The sequence below is a fragment of the Schistosoma mansoni genome, chromosome 4 (assembly GCF_000237925.1).
Source record: "Schistosoma mansoni strain Puerto Rico chromosome 4, complete genome".
Lineage (NCBI taxonomy): Eukaryota > Metazoa > Platyhelminthes > Trematoda > Strigeidida > Schistosomatidae > Schistosoma > Schistosoma mansoni.
This window is the reverse complement of record NC_031498.1, coordinates 2,773,799-2,799,766: the sequence shown is the minus strand read 5'-3', so window position 1 is coordinate 2,799,766 and position 25,968 is coordinate 2,773,799. Positions and strand designations below refer to the sequence as shown.

Genomic DNA, 25,968 nt, shown 5'->3' with positions numbered 1-25,968 from the left:
TAGTATATCATAAACCTTAGAACTTGCTCATGCTAATTTCTCTGTCGTCAAAGTGGAGATCTTGAGTTCTCTTGAGGATATGAGAGCGGTCATAAACTCCCGTCTGCCAACACCGTGGAAGGGTTCATCTAGAGGTACCAAAATATGGAATTAGGTTAGAGCACTCACGATCAGTGTATTCATAATCAATCTCCTTCTTCAATTCCTATTATTCTTCCCATCTCGACTTTCAACACTAAACTTCCTTTTTCGGCTCCCTCCTCAAGTGTCACCATGGCCGACGATTCTAGTGCGCGAAATACTGTCCCAGGTCTACTAAAACCTCGCTCCAAACTACACATTGGAGCCTTCAACGTATATACCCTATGTCAAATCGGCCAACAGGCCTTCTTGGTTAAGACCCTAGAATCTCGTACCATTGATGTATGCCGTGCTCCAAAACACGCATACAAGATCCTAGTGTGATCATTCACTTGACCTCACCTTGCCAAAATGGACAGCTGACGAAATACACCCTCTGTGTATCGGGCGACCCGATGGCTAGTTCTCGTGGACTTGCAGGTGTAGGCACTTATTGACTTACAATACGCAAATGACAGTCCTGTTTGGTGAAGATGCTGATAAAATGAAGAATCTTCTGTTAGCACTGAGTAACTGCCAGGATATTTGGAATGCGTTTCTCCCCCTGTAAATGTAAATTGCTACTCCAGGACTGGCCTGCGTCAACGCCTCAACTAAGGATAGGGAGCGAAGTGGTCAAACGCGTCAACAACTTTACTTATCTTGGAAGTCTGATCAGCCCTAATGGGTTGGTGTCTGACGAAACCTCAGCACAGATTCAGAAAGCTCGTTTGGCTGTTGCCAACTTACGTCACCTACGGTGGAGACGAAATATCCGTCTATCAATTAAGGGACGAGTATACTGCGCAGCAGTTCGTTCTGTTCTACTTTACGACTGCGAGATTTGGCCATTAAGAGTAGAAGATACTCGTAAGCTACTAATATTTGACCACAGATGTCTTAGAAATATTGCTCGCATCTACTGGGATCACCGGGTAAGTAATAGTGAGGTTAGACGCAGGGTATTAGGGAATGATGGTAAATCGGTTGTAAACCAAGACGTGGCATCAGTCCTTAAAGTTACTAACTTCTAGTCTGAGCCATGTTGGTAGATGTAGACTACTTGGTTGGGGTTCGCGTGACTATCGTAACCAATGGTTAAAGACTCTGCGTGACATGGCTCAGAATCGATCACCATGGCGTAGGTGTATACACTCCCTGTCTTCCCTTAAACTATGAGATTAAGATTGCTTCATATAGGTCTTTCTCCCTGTACTATATCCTTATATACAATCTTTCTTTTATACATTACTTCCATTGAAGTAACCACTTCTATGAATTCGGTGTTCATCTTGTTGTGCTAACGAGGTATGGCAACTTGGACCGATGCATATGTGTGACTGATTGACTGACGTCTCCGAAACGCACATACAAGACCCGGGTAGCGTCATTTATTTGACCTCACCATGTCATAATAAAGAACCAACTGGAAGCCCTAATGCTGCTTCCCGTGGCCTCGCTGGCGTAGGTATAGCATTGAGTCCCAGGGCTGAACTAGCTCTTTTAGACTGGATCACAGTAGATAGTCGTCTGTGCGCTGTCCGACTAAACGGAACAGTAAGGACTCGGAAAGATAGAGATACTCGTCGTTGCCTCTTCGTCGTCTCTGCCTCCTCTCCCACCGACTGCAGCTCAGATGATGTAGAAGATGAGTTTTACAAAAAGCTTTCCAACCTTCTGCGAAAGGCTAGGCGCTCTGATGTAGTAATAGTGACTGGTGACTTTAATGCTTAAGTAGGTAAACTAAGCGAAAGGAAAAGACACCTAGGTGGATATTATAGCGTTGTGGCTGAAAGAACAGATAATGGTGGAGTTCTACTTAATGATAACCAAGCTAAAAATATATTTCAGGAACAACTAGAAAAACTATTAGGCAACCATCTAAGTTGTGCCCACCCCGAGGCAGCGTGGAATGACATCCGGAAAGCTGTGGAAACAGCAATGATATCTGATAGTACGGTAAACCATAAGGTTAAGGAGAGACAATGGACCTCGGCAGCATCCACTGCACTGATAAATGCTCGAAAACACACCCCATCTGGCTCTGAACATAATGAAGAGCGGAGTCAACTTAAGTGCAAGCTAAATAGTAGCCAAGAGTATTTTATCAGTTGTCCCAGTTGTACATCTAGAGAACAGTGGTTTGATAGTTAACGCACTCTGACATACGGCTTTTCGGTTCATACAGTTAATTTACTCAACTTTTGTGATAATACCATGTTAATAATGCCTACTTTATTTCATGCCACCAGACTGTAAACCTTTACTTGGTTAACTAATTTATACTTCAATATTATTTGCGATGGTTTTTTGTTACTATCTGTAATCCACCTCATCGATCTTCACATGCAAAATTGTTTCCTTGTTTTTTAAACGCTTGACGAAAGACAATGTTGATTCGACCAAACCTTTATTAACCAGGGTAATCAAAATATGTATTACGAATGCCCAGTCACTCTCGACCCTGAAGTCCAAAAGAGATTAACGTGGTTATAGATCCCACAACGTCAAGGTTAACTGGAATGAAAATTACATCAGTCATTGGATGTCAAAGGAAAACTAATTGGAAGATGCAGACTTCCTGGTCAGGGAAACCTTAAGTAACCTTGACTCAAAACCGGTTTCACCGGCTATTATTTAGACTCCTAGTTTTCATATTTTTGGTTTCCTCTGATTGTGTTAACGTGAATTGTATCACCATGGACTGGTACATTTGCGCCAGGTTCTACTTCGTTTGAAACGGACTTCTTTATTAATGAATTGTTTAAGCTTCTCTAAACGGATCCTTTATCTGGTTCTTCTCATTACCACTCCTGTTTTCATGTTTTGTTTGCGTAACCACATAAGTTATCTATGATTGCACCCGATGTCCCAAGTTTTCATTCTTCAGTAATGATGTTTGGTAAAATTCCGATATGCTAAATAGTTTTCAGTATCATAACCGATATGGGAATAGTTTACAAAAGAATGCTTTGAAAATATTTGTATTTGCTTTCTGTAATTGTCTTGTTTCTGTAGTTTTAGGATCGGTTCGTCGGTCATGCTACAATAGTACTCGCAAAAATATACTGTTAGATGACAAGACCAAATTGATATGTCAAGGGTTTACGGGAAAACAGGGAACTTTTCATTCTCAACAAACTCTTGCTTATGGCACGAAACTTGTGGGTGGAGTTTCACCTGGTAAAGGTGGCAGTTCTCATCTTGGATTACCTGTTTTCAACTCCGTGAACGAGGCTAAGGAAGCTACAGGTGCAACAGCTACTGTTATTTACGTGCCTCCACCCCATGCTGCCGCTGCTATCCATGAAGCTATTGATGCACAGATTCCTCTCATTGTCTGTATAACCGAAGGTATCCCGCAGCATGATATGATACGCGTACGAAAACGTCTTTCTGAACAGGTAATGTGGTTTCATAATTTCAGTCAAATGTTATATTTCCAAGGACCACTATAGAATGCATGTTTGTTTATAAAACAATGATAAGGCGTCTATGTCAGTATGCAATTTGAGACGAAGGAACAATGATTTAAGAGGGAATAGTACGTGAAAATCTCCAGATAAATAGCAAATAAAAGTGTCACCACTTATAATTCTGTGACATGGTACAGTATCTAACTAGAAACTCAAAAATAAATTGGTTTTCTTTAGTGTTTTGGGCTTGTCCTCAAGTTCGTCACTCATATCCATTAACAATTAGATAGTTATCACTGATATTGTGTTAGAAAGTTAACCAATTTTTCCCGTTTTCATTAATGGCTTATATTTCTTTAGAAGTACACCTATTAGTTCCATTTAAAACATTTCTTCCAAAACGTTGTTTCCCTTACCACTACCAGACTACAGTGCCATCTTGTTTAAATGTATGTTCACCACTTACAATGCACAATACATGTACTACTCATAATTAGAATTATATCCCGTAAAGTATTTAAGTACCTAGTGTATATACATATCCGACTAACTGATGACGTTAGACAATCAACTTGCCGCCTCCCTCAGGCATATAAGAAAAATCTTCAAAACTCTACTAGTCAGTCAGTCGCAACGTAGAACTTCGTACGTACGTACATCAGTTCGAGTTGCCATACCACATTAACACAGAGATGCAGTTGTCGATTCAAATCCCGTAGTGGTACAGGTAGTAAGAGTATAAGCAGTAATCGGAAAGCTTAGGGTTTGAAGATATTATTGAAGGAGTATAATCCAGTAAAACAAATTTGAAAAGAGAAAAAAAATAGAGACATGAGGAATTCAGAAGATTACAGTTTGGCAGAACACAAATAGTGGATGCACCTTCGCCATTGCAAACGATTTTGAACCATGTCATTCAAGGTCTCTAACCATCGGTTGTTATCATCTTGCGGATCCCAACCAGGTAGTCTACACTTACCAACATGGCTCAGTCCACTTATCAGTGACTACATGGATTTGTGCCGTGTTTTGATCTGGCCGCCCCTAGCTTTCTTCCAACCCACTCCTACACCATAAAGCATCTCACGTCGGGGCAGTCGGTGGTTGGGCATACGTAACACGTGTCCCAGTCATCTCAACTGATGAAGTTTCACTACCTCATCAGTCAATTTGTCATCCTTACCCAGTACCCGTTACCTAACAACTGCATTACTTACTTGGTGGTCCCAAGATATACGAGCAATGCTTCGAAGACACCTATGATCAAATACTAGTAGCCTACGAATATCCTCTACTCTTATGGGCCATGTTTCACTGCCATAAAGTAGGACGGAACGAACTGCTGCACAGTAAACCCATCCTTTGGTTGCTAGACGGATATCTCGCCTACGCCATAAATGACGCAAGTTGGCGAAAGCTAGACGAGCCTTCTGCATCCGTGCTAAGATTTTGTCACACACCAGACCACAAAGGGCTGATGAGATTCTCAAGATAAGTGAAGCAGTCGACACGTTCAACTACTTCACTCCCTATCATTAGTTCAGGTGTTGATGCAACCCAATCCTGAAGTAACATTTTGCATTTCGTGGGAGGGAATGACATCCCGAACATGCCTGCATATTTGCCTATAGTAGTCAGAAGACTCTGAATTTTGTCAGCGTGTTCACCAAATGGAACTATGTCATCGGTGTATTCTAAGTCAACAAGTGAGTCTCCTGGTAGAAGTTCAACTCCTCTAAATTTGGATGAGGAAGGTGTTATTTTGAAAAGCACGTCTACGATAAAGTTAAACAAGGATGGAGAGAGTGAACAACCCTGGCGAACACCGATTGAGGTAATCAATTCTGATGACAGTTCGCCATAAGCTCTAACTCGACCAATTGTTTTCACTGACAAACACTGCCATAGAACCGCACGATCAACGAAGTCAAGTGCCACCTTAAGGTGGAGAAATACTACTATTGTGGGGCGTCTGAATGTGTGTCTATGTTCTAGGACCTGACGTAGAGTGAATATCTGGTCTATACAACCACGTCCAGGTCGAAAACCAGCCTGGTTTTCTCTAGTCTGCTCTTCATGAGCTTTGGTTAGGCGTCTAAGTATTATTGAAGCTAATATTTTAGACACTATATTAGTCAAACTGATCCCTCTGTGATTGTCACAAGAGGACTTTTGTCCTTTCTTATAGACTGGCACAATCAGTGATTGGGACCAGTCAGATGGAATCACGTCCAGTTCCTAGATTCTACCTAAGACCTCAGTCAATCTCGCTGCTGGTACTGGATCACCATCCTTAAAAATCTCAGGGGTAAACCTGTCAGGGCCTGCTGCTCTCTCTTGCTTCAGATTTCTTATAGCTTTTTCAACCTCGTAAAGAGTTGATGGGCTAACATTAACTTGCCATTCAGGTCGACTGGGGATCGTGGGAAACCAAAGTGTAGCTGAGGGCCAGTTGAACTGATTCCTAAAGTGTTCTGCCATCGATCCAATCTCCTGGATTAAGAATGAATGATATGTCCATCTTTATCTGAGATAGTTTCGCTGATATTTGGGTTCCCAATACCGGTTTCTTTAACAAGTCTGAATAGTTGTCTGCTGTTACCTATTACCGCTGCCTTTTCCATCTCTGTTGCTTTCGCTACCCACCACTGTTCGCTATCTTTGAGTAGGCTTCTTGTTAGCCTGCGCTTAAGTTGACTCCGCTCTTCATTATGTTCAGAGCCAGATGGGGTGTGTTTTCGAGCATTTATCAGTGCAGTGGATGCTGCCGAGGTCCATTGTCTCTCCTTAACCTTATGGTTTACCGTACTATCAGATATCATTGCTGTTTCCACAGCTTTCCGGATGTCATTCCACGCTGCCTCGGGGTGGGCACAACTTAGATGGTTGCCTAATAGTTTTTCTAGTTGTTCCTGAAATATATTTTTAGCTTGGTTATCATTAAGTAGAACTCCACCATTATCTGTTCTTTCAGCCACAACGCTATAATATCCACCTAGGTGTCTTTTCCTTTCGCTTAGTTTACCTACTTAAGCATTAAAGTCACCAGTCACTATTACTACATCAGAGCGCCTAGCCTTTCGCAGAAGGTTGGAAAGCTTTTTGTAAAACTCATCTTCTACATCATCTGAGCTGCAGTCGGTGGGAGAGGAGGCAGAGACGACGAAGAGGCAACGACGAGTATCTCTATCTTTCCGAGTCCTTACTGTTCCGTTTAGTCGGACAGCGCACAGACGACTATCTACTGTGATCCAGTCTAAAAGAGCTAGTTCAGCCCTGGGACTCAATGCTATACCTACGCCAGCGAGGCCACGGGAAGCAGCATTAGGGCTTCCAGTTGGTTCTTTATTATGACATGGTGAGGTCAAATAAATGACGCTACCCGGGTCTTGTATGTGCGTTTCGGAGACGTCAGTCAATCAGTCACACATATGCATCGGTCCAAGTTGCCATACCTCGTTAGCACAACAAGATGAACACCGAATTCATAGAAGTGGTTACTTCAATGGAAGTAATGTATAAAAGAAAGATTGTATATAAGGATATAGTACAGGGAGAAAGACCTATATGAAGCAATCTTAATCTCATAGTTTAAGGGAAGACAGGGAGTGTATACACCTACGCCATGGTGATCGATTCTGAGCCATGTCACGCAGAGTCTTTAACCATTGGTTACGATAGTCACGCGAACCCCAACCAAGTAGTCTACATCTACCAACATGGCTCAGACTAGAAGTTAGTAACTTTAAGGACTGATGCCACGTCTTGGTTTACAACCGATTTACCATCATTCCCTAATACCCTGCGTCTAACCTCACTATTACTTACCCGGTGATCCCAGTAGATGCGAGCAATATTTCTAAGACATCTGTGGTCAAATATTAGTAGCTTACGAGTATCTTCTACTCTTAATGGCCAAATCTCGCAGTCGTAAAGTAGAACAGAACGAACTGCTGCGCAGTATACTCGTCCCTTAATTGATAGACGGATATTTCGTCTCCACCGTAGGTGACGTAAGTTGGCAACAGCCAAACGAGCTTTCTGAATCTGTGCTGAGGTTTCGTCAGACACCAACCCATTAGGGCTGATCAGACTTCCAAGATAAGTAAAGTTGTTGACGCGTTTGACCACTTCGCTCCCTATCCTTAGTTGAGGCGTTGACGCAGGCCAGTCCTGGAGTAGCAATTTACATTTACAGGGGGAGAAACGCATTCCAAATATCCTGGCAGTTACTCAGTGCTAACAGAAGATTCTTCATTTTATCAGCATCTTCACCAAACAGGACTGTCATTTGCGTATTGTAAGTCAATAAGTGCCTACACCTGCAAGTCCACGAGAACTAGCCATCGGGTCGCCCGACACACAGAGGGTGTATTTCGTCAGCTGTCCATTTTGGCAAGGTGAGGTCAAGTGAATGATCACACTAGGATCTTGTATGCGTGTTTTGGAGCACGGCATACATCAATGGTACGAGATTCTAGGGTCTTAACCAAGAAGGCCTGTTGGCCGATTTGACATAGGGTATATACGTTGAAGGCTCCAATGTGTAGTTTGGAGCGAGGTTTTAGTAGACCTGGGACAGTATTTCGCGCACTAGAATCGTCGGCCATGGTGACACTTGAGGAGGGAGCCGAAAAAGGAAGTTTAGTGTTGAAAGTCGAGATGGGAAGAATAATAGGAATTGAAGAAGGAGATTGATTATGAATACACTGATCTTGAGTGCTGTTAGAGTTATGAGGGCAGTTATCACTTCCCAGTCGCCCACACCGTGGAAGGGTTCTTCTAGAGGTACCTGTAAAGGAAATTGAGTTAGAAGTTGTCCTAATGACCTGAGAGCATGACCGCAGTGCCCAAGGGTCAACTGCTTGAGGTCGGTCGCACACGACCCTTTTGTGGGTAATTTTTGTGTTAACTCCGTTTTTGTTGGGACCTTACCACCGGAGACGGATATCCGTGGGATAAGGAGAGGTGTGCATTTTTAGGGTCGACCTTTTCTATCCCCACCCCTCATTGTGGGAAGGCACCATCGGTGTTATGCTGGTTGTCTGAAGGAAACACCTTACTGCCGTCATACCTCTGTACAGTTAACAGTTCGACTTCGTCCTCGGACCTTGGGTTTGCCTCTTTTAGTCTTACCGCTCTTCAAACGACCTGTCTGGCACGGTAGGACCTAGAGGAACGATTGTTCCAGCCAGTATAGCTCGATCGGTTCATCACGAAAGGCGAGCCCTACCACCACGTCAAGGTAGCAGCTATGGTCGAGCAAACCTCTACTAATATCCAGCTGATGAGTTCCAGACGTTAGCTGGTTATTATTTGCTAATAAATGCTATACGGATTGACCGTTTATCTCTTGGTATGATATTGTAAACAGTTTTTTTTCATACATTTCCCTGTTTGAACTAAACGTACCAACTTTTATACCTTATAATAATGCAAAACGGCTGGTTTCCTCGTAAATGTAATATATAGTTACCAATTAAAAGTGCATCATGTTTACTTTTTAAGAATCGGAGGCAAGCAGTCTAAAAATGTTATGACTTCAAGGCCGGCTTTTTATCACGTGATTTATTCGCCAATCAAAATACGACTTATCCAATCTTAGTACTGTGCTAAACCAATGACTTTCGACTGGTTTCAGCAGCCTAGTGTCCTTATGGGTCCTCTGTTCTCCTAACCCGTCCAGCTGAGTCCAGAACACCAATAACAGCTTCCACTATGCGAATCATTTATTTCAAACATATTTGGTATTATATGCCAGCCAAATAGACCGCATCACACCACAAAATAACATTTGTACAAGATCAAGCTAAAAAGTAGCTATGAACGTGGTATACTGTAATCAATAAACTGGACATAACTTACGAACAGTAAATCGTATAATAATAATCTATAGGCCAAAATAAAGTTTATAGTAAGGAGAATATAGATATACATAATCTAGTTACTGAATAGTTATGCAATAAGAATATATATATATATATATATATATATATATATATAATATTAATCCTGTTATGACTTTATGAAAGGCCGTCGCCAATTTGTTATGACTTTATAAAAAATAATAGGTCGTATGACAATTCGTTATTGATTTTTTTGTCCGGCTTTTATCACGTGAATTATCCACCAATCGAAATACGACTTTTCCGATCTTAACACTGTGACAAATCAATGACGTTCAACCAGTATGAGTAGTCTAGCGTCTTTATTCGTCCTTTGTCCGCCTAGCCCTTCCAATTGAGTCCAGAACACCAATTGTAGCTTCTGCTGTGCGAATCATTTATTTCAAGCATACTCGGTTTATATACCAGGCAGACAGACCACATCACACCATAAAGTAGAAAATAATATTTGTACAAGCCAAATGTGGCTGTGAACATGGGATACAGTAATCAACAAACTGAACATAATTTGGGAACAGTAAATCGTACAGTAATAATTCATAAGCCAAAACGAAGCTTATAATAAGATGAATATAGATATACACAATCTAGTTACTCAATAGTTAAACAATAAGAATATACATAGAATAATCGTCCATTAATAGGTCCCGGAAATTACCCATACTTATGTCTTCGCTAGAATATAACAAATCCACTAATAGTTCTCAGGAGTTACCCGTAGTTTAATCTTCACTAGGATATAACAAAAAGCATCTGTATCGCTAAAAGAATATTACAAATTGTCAAGGATTGTTTATATATTTACAACAAATAATATTAGACATCGTTTCTGTAATAGGGGTCGTCCATATAACCGATGTGTTGTTATTGTTAATGATTCGAATTCATTCGACTTGATACTTAAGCTACGCTAGTTTTTAAATTCGTTTCAATATGTTTAGTTCACTCAGCATTCTCCAATCATGCCCCAATTACTTTCTGTATATCATGTGTTTTTTATTCATCTCTAGTCTGCCTCAAGATTAATTGGACCAAATTGTCCAGGAATAATAAAACCGGACGTATGCAAAATTGGTATTATGCCTGCACATATTCATAAACCAGGAACAGTAGGAATAGTATCCAGATCAGGGACATTGACTTATGAAGCTGTCTTTCAAACTACACAGGTATTTGATAAATTATCTAGTATATCCATTTATTTCAACGTTTGACAATTGCATAAGTTATTTACTAAATTATTCATTACTATTCCTATGTCAGTCAACTTATACATATTGTCCTATGTAACTGAAAAACGAATGAAAAGAGTATTCTCACGACCAGCTGTCATTCTATCTTCCTTTTCGATATGGAAACGCCCAAGATCTACTGACTGTATCTGTATCCATGCAAGCATTTTGATTAAGTTTTTGGCCTTTCGTATCTTAGCTTATTGAAGCTAGAATAAGCCAGGGGACATAACTTCTCTTCTAAAAACATTTAATTCACTATCCGGGGCTTATTTTCTTCGTGACAGATAATCTTAATATCCTAGAATGTGCTAAGAAAATCTTAAAATTAGCATTAACTCCTATGACGAACGAACATGTGTTTTTGGAAGAGAGTTTTTATATTTTAACTCAAAATACTTACCAAATACAGGTTTATGCACTCCTGTGAGCCACAGTCACGAAGGTGATAGTGATACTGTCCAACTGCTCAAACTGATGTAAGTTGTCCCACCGTTCTAAATGGGGAACTCCTAGCTCTTATATTAATGCTATAAAATTGTGGTTATATATTAGCCAATGTTTTATCAAAACCATTTCCACATTGTTTACATTTGATTCACGTACATCTAGATTTATTAAGTGATTTTATCTTTCTTCACTTCAAAGTTTGTCATGCAATGTATACTACATATCAGCCTACCAGAAATTATAACGTTTTTTTTTGTTTTCTCAAAGGGCTTTAATGTAAGGAATAGGAATTCTAATAGGATGTCTAAAATTTAAGTAACTCGTGGTTCCAAGATATCCCAGGTAACGCGCTAGTTAACAACTCGAAGTCTGCAATTATTTTGTGATTCAACAGCTCAAACAGTGGTGATCTGTCAAGCAGGATGAAATAAATTGTGGTATATATATATATATATATATATATATATTAAATATGTTTTACTCTATGTAGACCTAATAATGTAACGTGTAAAAAAACAGTACACAAATACAATGAACTGATAGTTGTCCCGACGAACTACAAGAAATAAAAAGTACCCTTCAAAAGTTACACGACATACGGTGCTCTTAATGCAAATATTGTTAGACTAATAAGTGAACAAACTCCAAACATAACACTTCCGTCTTAGAAATTCCCCGAACAGAGAAATCTTTAACAATTTAAATGATTCAATAGGAATTAATAAGTAGCCAAAGCAAATAGCAATACAAGACAAATAAAATGAATAGAGCGAGAGCTCTTAATAGCTATGATAAAATGACCTAAGGATATATGATTGAATCTTATGATCGTCTAGGTCATACGTAGGACATTGAAATAACCAATCACAAAGCAATTAGAAGCGCAGAATAGTTTTGGAGATTAGATGGATGATTCACCAATGTAGGGAGACATATTAATCAAAAGTAGAAATAGATGACAATGAAATAGAAGATAAATTCATTTGGTATTGTTTGTTTGAATCTTCCCAATGATGTTTAGGACTGCAATTGATCAGTCTCATATTGGCATATGTGTATACAGTGCGTATTGCCTCGATATATAGCCTTAATTCACAAGCGTTATAAGCAAAGATGGATAGGGGTTAGCAGTGAAATCCAGGATGCGCGTTTCGTCCTATTTGGGACTCGCGTTATCCACTCAGCTACTGAAGATAATCTGCGTAAAATGTAGCATGTACATACAAAACTATACTAATAGAGCATAGTGCATATTCAATGGCAAAATAAAACAATGGTTTAAACTTGGACGAACACATTTTCATCAGGTCCTACATCGATTGTGTCTGGATTGACCTTGTGAATTTCGAATTAGAACATTCAGGTTTGTGTGAACACTGAAAGTGTTAATAAAGTTCTTTTTGTTACAGAAGTTACCGAACAGAAACCGGTTTAGTCGTTAACGTTTAGTTTTGACTCGTAAACCTAATGCGTAAGATAATGATGTTACTTCCCATTTATTCATTAGTTGTTGATTTTCACGAGTCCGTAAACTGTTCCTTCTTATAAATTGTTTAAGATCATATGATAGCACAATACTGTTTTCCCAATATTACTGACTAGAAATCTGTTAACCCAGCGTCGTACATCTCGATTCTACCTATAACATAATAGTAACCACTGTTTTGTCTCATTATCATTCCTTAGCTTCTTAGCATGAACTGAGACACAATACTAATATAATACAAATGTACTTTTATGGAAAACTAATTCGTTTTTCCACTGAGGTTCTCGTTTTTTCAGTTACTTCATGTTTATATATTTTTATAGCCGTCACAGGCTAGGAATTCAAGAAGTATTATTCCATTTGTTACATGTATCAGTTAATCCAGATTAGTGGTAATCAATTGTGACATTCAAAATGCATCTGTTTATATGTAGTTCAAGATACTATTTCAAGTAACTTATAATTGTGAATCACTAAATGCTAGGTTGGTCTTGGTCAATCTCTATGTGTTGGAATCGGTGGTGATCCGTTTAATGGAACAAATTTCACCGATTGTCTTGAGGTGTTTTTAGAAGATCCTAACACAAAATCAATAATCCTGCTTGGCGAAATCGGTGGTGACTCAGAAGAACAAGCTGCAGAATTCTTAAAAGAGCATAATACTGTAAGTTTTTATATTCAACTTCCTTCAGTGTTTCTGTGCATCTTTTAAGTTCCGATCTACAATGAGTACGGAATATATTAGATCAGAAACTTCATAGCTCAGCGTACACTGTAAGTTTGGCTCAAAAAACTTGTATTTCTTATCGAACGTAAAACTGCGCATGGTCAATCCTTGACATTTGAATGTAGAAAAAAATAAAACTGCGTGGATACTGATAATATATGTCAAGAGGAAAAAACATTGTTACAAAATTGTTGTATAAATATACTTGTTAAGTAGTAGTAGCCTAGGGAAATAAAGATTGCTGTGTACTCAAAGTGAGACAGTACGCAATCAAGAGGAAATGAGCTTTTGTTTGTATATTAATTAACTTATGAGAAAGAAGAATGTTAAAAAATATCAGGTTATTCTAGCGAAAAATTAGAAAGAACTGAATTAAATTGATGACTTGTTTTTCAAATAATGCAACGAAAAGACTAAATCCATCAAAACTATGATATATATTGGCACAATACAATAAGACCAATGATCTGATCACATTGAGGTCCACTAGATTAATTGAAGGATAGGAGAAAAACAAAGATAATGAAGAAAACTATATGAATCACACCATTCTGGATAATAATTCAACATTATCAGGATAGGTTTAGTGTAAGTGCTGACTGTTTTTTGAGCACACGAACCGGGGTGTTTTTAGATTCTCATGTGGCTAGAGCCTCAACAAACCTACGTATTCACTCTAGTCGACTTTTACTATCCAGAGCGGTGCGGTTTGCATTTTTTTTATTATCTTTGTTTTTCTCTTATCCTGCAATATGTCTGATCGACCCTTATGCCCTCGGAAGTAAATGTGTGATCAGATTATTATTATTATTATTGTATTGGGCTAATATATCACATAATTTTGAAACCTCGTCTCATTCCATCATCTAAATTTATCAAAGGGACCAGCTGTTTTAAATTTGCTTCTTCGTCTTAAGGTAAATAGGACTATGTTTGTTGTTTCGTTTTCAAACACTGTTTTTTCACATGCTAACTTCATTTTTATGGTAAATTAAATTACTTCGTACCCTTTAAAGGTAGAGAATATTCTTAGGTTATTAGTATTTGAACATGGTTGCCATCGAAGCACTGCCCAAACATGTTGGGACCATCTAGTTGGCAATAATAAGTTTAGATGCATGGTACAAAGCAATGCTACCAAGTTTGTTGATGAGGTAGTGAAACCTTATGGAATAAGCTAGCTGTGGCTTGTACTGCGTATGACCAACCATCACCTATCTAAACATACTGTTGTAGGAGTATGTTAAAAGAAATCTATGGGCAGCCAAATTAAAGCGTGGCATTATTTCACGCAGTTATTGACCGTTGGTCTAAGCTACATTCTCACTGAGTTTTTATGTTGAATAACATTATTTCTATTCAGTAGTCGTATAGTAATATGCTTATAGAGAAGAGTACTAAAATGATGTGCGTTATGTTCCTAATCATTGTGTTCATCAGGGGTATTCAACTCATCACACATTAATTACACCTTAAGATGTTTTTTCACAAATTGATTGTTCAGATTTCTATAAACCACTCTTGACCTCCCTTTTGTTTTCTTTTGTCTTTAGGGTCCAAATCGCAAACCAGTTGTATCTTTTATTGCTGGTGTTACAGCGCCACCCGGACGTCGTATGGGTCATGCTGGAGCTATCATTTCGCTGGGTAAAGGTGGTGCTAAAGAGAAAATGGCAGCTTTAGAAAGTGCAGGTGTTGTTGTCACACCTTCCCCAGCTCAAATAGGTAAAACTCTCTTGCAAGTAAGTGTTCGTACCCATTCCATTACTTTATTTTTGAAGTGTCCTTTTCGTAACTTATCAAATCTAAGCTATGGGATAAATGTTAAATATTAACTAATTGGCTTTTTTAGAAAAAAAGAAAGTTTTGTTTTCTTAGAAATTATAAGGGAATAGACTTACTAGAGCCTTTCTCATGTAATCATGCTTCATTCCTGACTTTCCTTAGATGAACTTTTGTAAGAGCTACTCAGGAGTAAAGACTATAGCTAAGAGTATTTAAGCATTTCTAGAAATTTACTACAGCTTTTCTTACTGAACATACCCTTTCCCGTTGCGTATCTATGTGCATCTTTTCTACTGGTTCATCAGTTGTTTATATAATCCTACTTACTTCATCTTCGTATTTAATTTATGATAAAACCAAACGTTCTTTTAGAACCATCATTATCAATAAAATCCCTCATCACTACATCCTCATGTTTGGAACGTAACTACACTGAACTTCAACCGAGGTATTTACCAAATTAATAGATTTACGCTATTACTAATTATTACTTTTTTTGTGGTTTTAAAACAGCCCGAAGAATATGTATAAGTGTTTCTTCTGTGGTTGAACTTGTGTTGTTTGTACTTGAGTCTCTTAATTTTGAACTTCAATACCTGACAGCACACGTGTACACTACTAAATCAAATAGTTCCGTTCAATTCACAATTTCACTACCGATAAGTTTGTCCATTTAACAATAGAATCTTAAACAAACTAAAAAAAGGCTATACTAAAACTGATAAGGCGAAATCCAATTTTATTATTTATTTATTTATTTATTTATTTAAACACATAAATCCAATTTACCATTCACAGTAATACAACTAGCAAGGTTTTAAAAAAAATCAAATATACTTGTTGGAATTGTTAGAAAATTGACTTACACGAACCTTTTCCCCAGTTGTCATGATCTTCTAATCAATTATGGTTGTTTGAGTCATAGCAATTGTCAAACTTCTTTATTTATTGTATAGTAAATATGGCTTTTGAAAAAATAAGTCCATACAACTGCTCAGCTGAATAGTATATCAGTATAAGTCATTAAGTTTTTCTTTGTTTATGATTTATATAGTTTGTTACGTAAAGTAATCAGATATTGACAAAAGACGTTGTTTTTGTTTAGTTTTTTTTCTAAACTCTACTTGAGCTATATTTCATTAGTTTGTTGTTAATTAAAGTTTAGAACTTACAAATTTGTTCCGTGATTCAACCTTTATGTTCAATAGTAAATTCTTCGAATAAAGTCAAAACAACAATTGAATCAGAAACACTATAAATTCATTATATTTCGTGGTTTCTCATCAGCTGTTTACAAACATTTATGTATCAAAGTGTAACACTTAGTTTTGATATAATATGAATTAACGGATGTTGCTAACGGAAAGAACTGATATAACAACAATTATCAGTAGCAACTATTATATATATGAGCATATGTGTGAGGTCATTTGAAGATGGCATTCAAAAGCATAGGGGGGTAGTGACCTAGGTGTCCGAAAAGTGGTAAGATGAATTATGTAATAATTATAAAAGGTCTGAAGAGTTCACATAAATTGTGAGGGTTAGGCCAGGGAGGAACACGGTGGGATGAAAACATAATTTCACTGTTAGTGAAATGATTTAGAAAAAACCGCGCTTAAAAATAAACCCTATATAATAATAATAGTAATAGTTACAGGTGACATTAATAAGAACTGAATGTATCAATGTAATGATAAATTGATAACTGTCTCTATCTGAACACGTCAATCTTATTTGAGTTTTCAATTGTTACTGCTTCAACAGAATGAAAAGAAGCTGAGTTATTATGGTGGTTGATAATTTCAAAGGTCTGGCAAACGTTAATAATAGTATGTCTACTGTCAACTAAGTACCAAGCTATTGCACTGTTTAGAGCTGTTGCAGCTTTTAGTCTCAAACTTTTTGGAAAGTGCTCGTAAATGCGAAGACATTTACTCTTCTTTCCGTTCTTCTCATATATGTACTTTTGAATGTACAGTGTTCTGCCTCAATTGTTGTTTTGACTTTGTTCAAATTCATAAAAGAAATCAATCGTAGCAAATTATTCGTTTGAACTAATCGAAATTATCACTGTTTACTGACATTTTGACTTTATCCAAATAAATATATGGTGAAAGCAATAATAGTAACAACTTGTTTCCTATATACTTTCATGCAGATGATTTAGATTTGCATTCTTTCTGAAAATACTCATACGATTGCTTGTTTATAGCCCCTATCAGAGAACCCCTATTCATCGAGATGTTTTTACTAGAGTAAAGAAGCTAAAGTGGCATCAGGCGCCTAATTTAAGTTGGCAGATGCAGAAAAATCTACCTAGAGGAGTTGGAAAGCCTGGATTTTAGACGAATGATCTATGTGAACCCAGTCAGTCACTAGAAACAAAAGGTATAGACTAAATGTGTTTCAGTCCAAGTTGTCACAGATCCCACGATCATAAAATAACATACAGCTTATGATACTACTATCACTATCGGTTACCATGACAGTACTTCTGACGTTCCTGTGGTCACTCGATGATTGTGTTTTTTCAAAAGAATCACCTACTTTTAACTGAGTATTATCACTGACCTTACATTTAAGTGTGGTAATTTCTTTTTGTCCTATTGTACTGACCATGTTTCTTCATAAATAATAGTTTACTCAATTGCTAAATTCAGCTTAACACAGCTAATTCCACCTGAGCTACAAATCTTCTCCAACAACAGCTCGTTAACTCATATATGTTAAAAAATTGCGGCAGATCGAATTAATCAACGCATTTACTACCATTTTCATTTATTTGAAAAAAACTACTTATCTCTTATTTCATTGATTTGTGTTTAAACATTACATTTAAACATTATCGCTTTGCTTAATATTATTAAATTTTTCACTCTGGTGTTCACTGAACCCTGACGTCTGTTGATCAATAATTGGGAAGAAAGGGTTAAAAAACACTATTTTCACTCTATGATGTAACTATCCTATTACAATGCATTAATAACTATTTTTGAAATTCACTTTTCAATCCTTAACTTCTCTAGTAAGCTATTATCCATAAACACTAGATTAATTCTATAAGTTGTAATTTTGTATCTGAATATTTCTATAGCACTCTTTGATATGAGTGTGTATGTGTTTGTAACCCTTTTTAATAATTACTTCTTTTAAATTTTCATTGTAGGCCATTGCAGATCTTCCGAACTCGTAAATAGACGTATATGTTTCTGGAATATATCAAAGATTATTGTGCTCTTTATTATTTGACTTCTCATTTTATTTCAGTCATCAATGTTTCGCTAAAAAACGTTAACAGTGTTCTATACGTTGAGTATCTTATTTACGCTGCTAGTTCTTTTTCTGTACTAAATTGTTTTCATTTCTTAAATTCTTGTCCACATGTTTATGTGATTAAATATTCGACTAGATTCAGTATACCATTAATTCTTATTAAGATAGTTTCGACAAATGAATGCGTTGTTTTATTTCATGGAATTTTATCTTTTCACGTTTTTATTTTTGTAACTTTCATCTCTTTTTAGTGGATATTAAAATAGCAGTAGTCTTTTGTGCCGCTAGCTAATATAAAAATTGATATTATCAAAAACTGTTGGTTTTTTCATGGTACAGCCCATCGATCTATATTACTAGTTAAGATTATTTCCTCAGTTATAACATCACAACGGAAATATTCTTTTAATTGCTACTCAGAAGTTATTTTGTTTAATATAGTTTCTAAAATCACATGTCTTTTCTGGTTCTAGTGAACAGCTACATCAAGACAGTCTCTCAAATGTACATGTTCGCAGAAGCTTGTAACACAATTAACGGTATTAGTTATGTGAACTAAGCATTCAAGACAATCTACCTATAATTTTTACAGTCACTTAGTCATATGCAACGTACAACCTAAAATACATGCACTGGCTCTAGTTGCCACATGCCAGATAAAATTATCAAGCCAGATTAATAGATACAATAACAGTATGCGCAGAATTGTTCAGTTAACGAAAGAAGAAAAAATGTATAAGAAGATTTCGGAACTCTTAACTTGAAGTCAGACAAAGAATACATGCATCTACGCCACTACAAACTCTTCTGAACCATATCGTTCAACAACAGCTACCAGTTACGATAATCGCTTGGATCCAGATCATGTGGTTTGCACCTATTAGCCACGTTTTGATATAATTCCCTCTGATTTTCTCCCAGCCATGATTGTGCGTTGATTTAGGCGGTGGTTGGGCAGACGTAGTACATGTCCTTACCATGTCTAATAATTTGTGTATCTGATAATGAATAGATAGCCCTTATTGAGCTTAAAATTTGGTAGTGAAAACTAAATATCCAAATTATTAAGTTAAACTTAATGAATTTCTTAAATTATTTTATTGCGGCTTTAACTGTTCATGGAGAGAGATTTTATTGTTATCGTTTGAACTTGATTTTACTGAACTATGCCAAAACAAGCTTTGTTGATCCAAATATGTGATTTTTATTATTAACGAGATACTTGACAACTGATCCTTCACTTACTGGGTACGTGACTGCTTTCTTTTAAGCCATCTGTATGTTAAATCCAGTTTCATATATGTTCTTGGTCACTTCATCTGGATTTAACGTTAGGTGATTGTGAGACAATCGATGGAAATCCCTGAACTCCGATTTTGTGCCAATGTGCATTTACTCAACTAGATGTGTTTTTTTAAGATTCAGATTCATCAATTGGTGGCATAACCAAAAATGTTATGACTCAACTGTTAATATGAAATCGACCCTCTGGATAATTGAGATGTTCATGCTTATTGTTCACTTTTTAGCAATAAACCATCCTGCCCGGTTTCAAGTGCTGATCCGTTTTATTTGGATTCTCTTGTGTTCTTTGAGTTTGTATATTGTTGGATTTATAACTTGTAGTTATTTACGTGTTTTCAGAATAGAAATAAATATTACTCCTAGCTGGTGTTTGTAAGTTTCTATACAACTTGAAACCTATTGTTTTGTCTAGCCAAAGACTTGTTTTCATACTTTTGTGCTATCATATCTCACCTATACGTTGGTTCGTTTAATTTTTTCTTTACTGCAGGCTCCATATTGTAGGATATATTAACTATTGAAAACTGTAAGTAATAAACTAGGTGAACCTTGACATAGCGTGTGTCTATGCTCACATCCTATCAAAAGACCAAGTTGTAGTTGGGAGATGATGAACAAGGCACACTGTTAGATAAAGCTAATTATGCACCTGGTCAAGTTCTTAGCCTATATGACTGTCTGGTTCAGAGGGCATATATGTAAAGATATATTTATATTCTCGATTTGTGTTATAGCTTTCTAGTCATTCTTAGCTTGCTCAATCGCGCATCATGTTGGAAATGCACCTAAGAAGCTTGCATGTCTGTATCTGGATTGTGCCATCGTAAAATATAATATAGTATTGAAATGAATAGCTCCCTTAAATTCTTACAAGTTTTGGTGATTCCTTTTGATTACTAATGACCAAAGAACCGTTTAATTTCTAAATGAAATCAGATCATTTTACAAAAAACTATAATACTGAGAGATTTATTTGTTTTTGTGTTCTGTCTATTTTTTATTGATATATATATTTTTATTGATTTGGTTGTATTCATTTGGAATAAATCAATTGCATATCGCACCAAAAATACAAAATATGGAATTCAGTTTATCACGGATAAATATTAACTCCTTCTTTAAGAAAAACAGGCATTTCATTGAAGTTTACAGAAATAAAGTAGGCCAAAATAACAATGTAAGCTCCTCCATTAAACCATATCTGACTTAAAGAATACAACATCAAAGTATACACAAATAAACTACAATACAATAATACTAGTAGAATTTGATATCTATCTGAAAAAAGTTGAGCTCTTTGATAAGATATACAGATTCTTTATGAAAGGATTTCTGAAGTATAAATCTTATGGAATATGTTATATCCTAGTGAAGAAATAAGTACGGGTAACTTCCGGGACCTATTAATGGATGATTATTCTTATTGTTTAACTATTGATAGATTAGATTTAATCTATATATATTCATCTTACTATAAGCTTTATTTTGACCTATAAATTATTATTATACTATTTACTGTCCTTAAATTTATCTAGTTTATTAGTTATTGTATCCCATGTTCACAGCCACATTTCGCTTGATCTTGTACAAATATTATTTTCTACCTTATGGTGTGATGCGGACTGTCTGGTATATAAACCGAGTATGCTTAAAATAAATGATTCGCATAGCAGAAGCTGTAATTCGTGCTCTGGACCCAGTTGAAAGGGCTAGGCGGACAAGGGACCAATTAGCACGCTAGACTGCTCATACCAATTGAGCGTCATTGATTTGTCACAGTGTTAAGATTGGAAAAGTCGTATTCCGATTGGCGGATAACTCACGTGTGAAAAGCCGGATATAAAATCATAATGAATCGGATACGGCCTTCTCATTTTATAGTCATAACAAATTGGCGACGGCCTTTTTTAAAGTCACAACAGAATATATTCTGTTTGTCAATCATGCATCAATGGCGAAGAAACTGGAGAATCTTAATTAGCATCAAATAAAATCAGGTTGAGAATTTAAATCATTAATCTCGGAACACTACTAGAGTGATCAATACGTTCCAGAACACCTTCATAAGTTCACCTAGATATGTATATGCGGGTGTTCTCCTTCGCCAAGTTATTCTTAAGATAGAAATGTTTCTTATGTTGTGCATTTAAAAGAGAACGCTGGAAAACATGGAAAGAACCAATGTGTCAAAGGGTACTGTAGTGCATACCTAAACAGCGTGTTGTCAATTTAAACGCCTTACTTTAAATTAAATTCCTCAATCAACCCCTCCGTTTACTTATTTGCCTTAAATGGAATAAAGTGGTAATCAATGTTTCGAGATTTACCATAAACTGACATCCAATTATGGTTTCATCATAACCTATTATAAGTATCTGTCAATTTCAATAATAAATTCATAGGGATACTTCATAATATAGTGAGCGAGAACTCAGGTACGGTAAACCGACAGGTTTGCAAAATATGAAAATCACATTAAATACATTATTTGCATATCTCCCATCATTCTTCCAATCCTGTTGTTATTGTGATTACTCTCTGTTTCCCCTCCCCTTCTCTCACTCTACTGGTAAGCATTTCAATTCTTGCTACATACTACTTATGTCCGTATAAGTAGCACACACCATTACATAACAATTTCATACAGTTTTAAAAAATCCAATTGGATGGAAAATTAATTACAGCCCATACCGACTGCATTGCATTAGATTTTATGTAAAGGTTATCCCACCTTAACTCCAAACTCACTAGATACCTTCCAAAAAAGCATCTTCAAATATAACTTTCATGTACTAGTCAGCATCGTTTATCAAAAAGAACACAAGAATATCTAAATTCTATTTCTGTTTGTTTCATTATTTATTAAAGAATGGTTTGGACTTGTTACCTTCTCAACTGAATGTGATAGAACGGACGAATCGAAGTATTATTTCTCTCTCTTGAGTGGGATATTACTATACTTACTTACGCCTGTTACCCCTCGTGGAGGAGCATAGGCCGCCTACCAGCATTCTCCATCCAACTCTGTCCTGGGCAATCCTTTCCAGTTTTTATTCATCCTTTTTATATCTGCTTCTATTTCCCGGCGTAATGTGTTCTTTGGCCTTCCTCTTTTCCGCTTCCCTTCCGGATTCCAACTTAGCGATTGTCTCCTGATGCACATTGGTGATTTCCTTAATATATGTCCTATCCACTTCCAACGTCTTTTCCTAATTTCCTCTTCAGCTGGAAGCTGGTTTGTCCTCTACGACAAAACGCTGTTGCTGATAGTGTCCGACCAGTGAATGTTGGGTATTTTGCGTAGACAACTGTTTATAAATACTTGTACCTTCTTGACGATGGATTTAGTCGTTCTCCACGTTTCAGCTCCACACAGTAGGACTGTCTTGAGGGATATTACTATACTAAGATAATAACACTGATGACCGGTTGACGAAATTTATAGTATCTTTGGATAATCGAGCAATCCGCTATACACAGACTAGATTACATTATGTCAAATAACCGATTCACAACCAAAATAGAGAACTAGAGTAATGTTTATGACTACGTACACCATCGTCTAGTTGTTACTGTACTACAGAACGAAGATCGATATTACTCGAAAAGACTTTAGAAGGAGCGTTTATTATGCACTAAACAAAAATCGCTAACTGATCGAATTGGTGTGCAAAAGTTACAGTTAGATGTATGATCATCCATAATTTTTGGTGGGTTGACAGCTAGCCTTGAAACTAGTTTGGTCTGGTATTTAGTTGCAACAGAAACTGAAATCATTTTGTTTAAATCAGTCTGTTTGGACCACCAATTTGTTGACCACTAAAACATAAGATAGAACTGGGGCATATGAGAGTATGATCAGAGTCCAAATAATTACTCCAAAAGAAACAATAGTCTTGTACATAGTCACATCAATGGTAGCTGACTGCGATACGATTAATCTGAGTTCATACTTGAGTTGCAGATGAAGGTCTCCAGGTAGTACATTGACGGTGACTGTGCCGATAGTTAGTGCTAGTGAAAAACAGGCTATAGCCTGCGCAAGGTTGCAATAGACGGTCACCGTTATCTGACCTGTGATCAACAAGTCACCCAAATGACTCCATTCTGTACCTAGACCCCAAACATTGCTTTCAAGTCTCCGGCTAGTACTACAATATCTGTCTAGTGCACTTTCTGTAGAGGAACATTTAACTGATAGTAAAACCCATCCTTGATCACATCTGTGCTGAAATCTATTGGGGCGTAGGGAGAGATGACGTAAAGATATCGTATCTCACACCGATATCTTCTCACTATGATGGGGCTTTCTAGTCTAACAACACATAACTGACTATTAATGGGGATCCAGTCGATTAGTGCTGCCTCAGCTTTAGCGCTTAGTGCAACACCGAAACTAGCGAAACCAAATGGCATAGGGTTCCCGGATAAACATTAATCATCCACGTCTAACTGAAAGCAAAACTGTGGTAAAGCTCTTTCCTAAGAACAATTTGTAAGTAGTAGCAAAGTAGAATAGAAGGACATCAAAAATTAATAAATAAACAGATTTTATTTAAAATTAACTAACTGAATACACCTGCAAATTCATAGCACATCGTTTCAAATTAATATGCATAGATGAACAATCTAAACGAGAGAAGAAAACTTGTCGGGTTATCTATTGATTCCTCAATATTCAATAAAAATGGATTTCCCTGATAATTTAATGAGCGAGTGGTGCATATAAGAACATAACTTTCGCTGACTTCATTTTAATTACTTGAAGCTAACCATATATGTATTCTACGAACACATCACTGTAGCGAAACCCCACTTGTCCAATGAAAAAAATAATGTGAAATTGAGAGTTTGGAATGACATCCTTAGTAATAATTATGCTTTTATATGAAGCACTCACCTATTAAATGAACGGAAAAACAACCAACAGTGCTAGGTACTGCACACATATTGAGATGCGAATGAGCCAAAAATTTTGCGGACGCGTATCCTATCTCAATGAAAAATGAGACTATTTTAAGAAGCGGTAGCTAAACAAGACAAAAGAAGCCGAATTATTTCAACATCAATCTAATGCAGTTCTCATGCACGGACTTGTTCGCCTTTACAATATATTTATTCTAACGCATTATGCAAGCATGCTAACCTATGAGTTTAATATTGGGTTTTAACATAGACTTGACATTCAGCTGATGAAACTTACAGAAATACTTAGTTTCCTACTTTTTGTTTGACTCGAAGGAGCATTTCTTAAAGTTATTTTCTTACCACAATACACTGCAACCACATGAAATAAATCACGAGATCTCACGTTGCTTGTAAAGATATTTAATACAGATGAGAAATCATACTACTACGATAATAAAAACAGGTGTTTTTCTTTTCACTTTTTAACAAAAGTATACACTTTGACAGTCTTTTAGAAAAATGCATGGAAAGAATGACCATACTACTCAGCTTTGTTCGTGGTGTAGCTGTAAATAATTCCCCAAAATCAATAGCTTTCTAAGTGTTCTACATTGGATGCTGACCACGTTGTTTAAGTGGACTTGTTTAACTGAAGGCTTTCGGTCATGCATCCGTACCAGATCACGTTTCGACTCGGCGTGGGACACGGCTCCTACGTTTCAATAGCTAGCTAAGAACGAACGCCTCTCGATACATTGGTATCAAATATATCTTTCCTACCTCTTCTCGTCTGACTTCTGATTTCCTTTGGCTGGGAAAGTTTCGAATATAGAAGGTACTACTGGTCGCTGGTTGTTAAACTAGAATACCAGTCGTATCCTCAGTGGGATCGAATTATATTCATAATGTTAAGCTCAAAAATACTTTTGGTTGCAGTACGTAACATATCTCTGAACCAACGATTCAACGACAGAAAACCGGATATCTACACCACTGAAATATATCTTGACGGTAGCCGGCTAAAAGCCAGGTAGTAAATGTAGAGAATCAATGTCAAACTTTAATTCGAGTGACTTATTATCACACCAACATTGCATATGATGAGTAAATTGAGTTTATCGATGTTCAATAAAAAAACTACTTAACTCATTTAATCATAAGACCCAATAACTAATGAGGTCACCAGTTTTACATATCTGAAAGTACATCTTCATTTATAAAATTTGTAAGACGATAATTCTAGCAAAACAAAACGCCTTATATTTAAAAGTACTCGAAAAAATTGAGGATTTATTCTACCCATTTCTAGACATATACATACACCTCTTTGCATCAGCTGGTATACATTTAAGATGAC

At 36.8% G+C, this 25,968-nt stretch overlaps 1 protein-coding gene across 1 annotated transcript; it reads left to right on the top strand.

Annotated features, from left to right (window-relative positions):
* Positions 1-3,035: 3,035 nt before the first annotated feature.
* Positions 3,036-18,709, top strand: Smp_052060 (succinyl-CoA synthetase-related; the record flags this gene model as incomplete). Its single annotated transcript, XM_018796543.1, has 5 exons — positions 3,036-3,524; positions 10,453-10,611; positions 13,095-13,274; positions 14,891-15,079; positions 18,292-18,709. The coding sequence occupies 5 exons, from the start codon at positions 3,036-3,038 to the stop codon at positions 18,316-18,318; spliced, it is 1,044 nt and encodes a 347-aa protein (XP_018651674.1). The 3' UTR covers positions 18,319-18,709.
* Between the last annotated feature and the right edge of the window lie 7,259 nt (positions 18,710-25,968).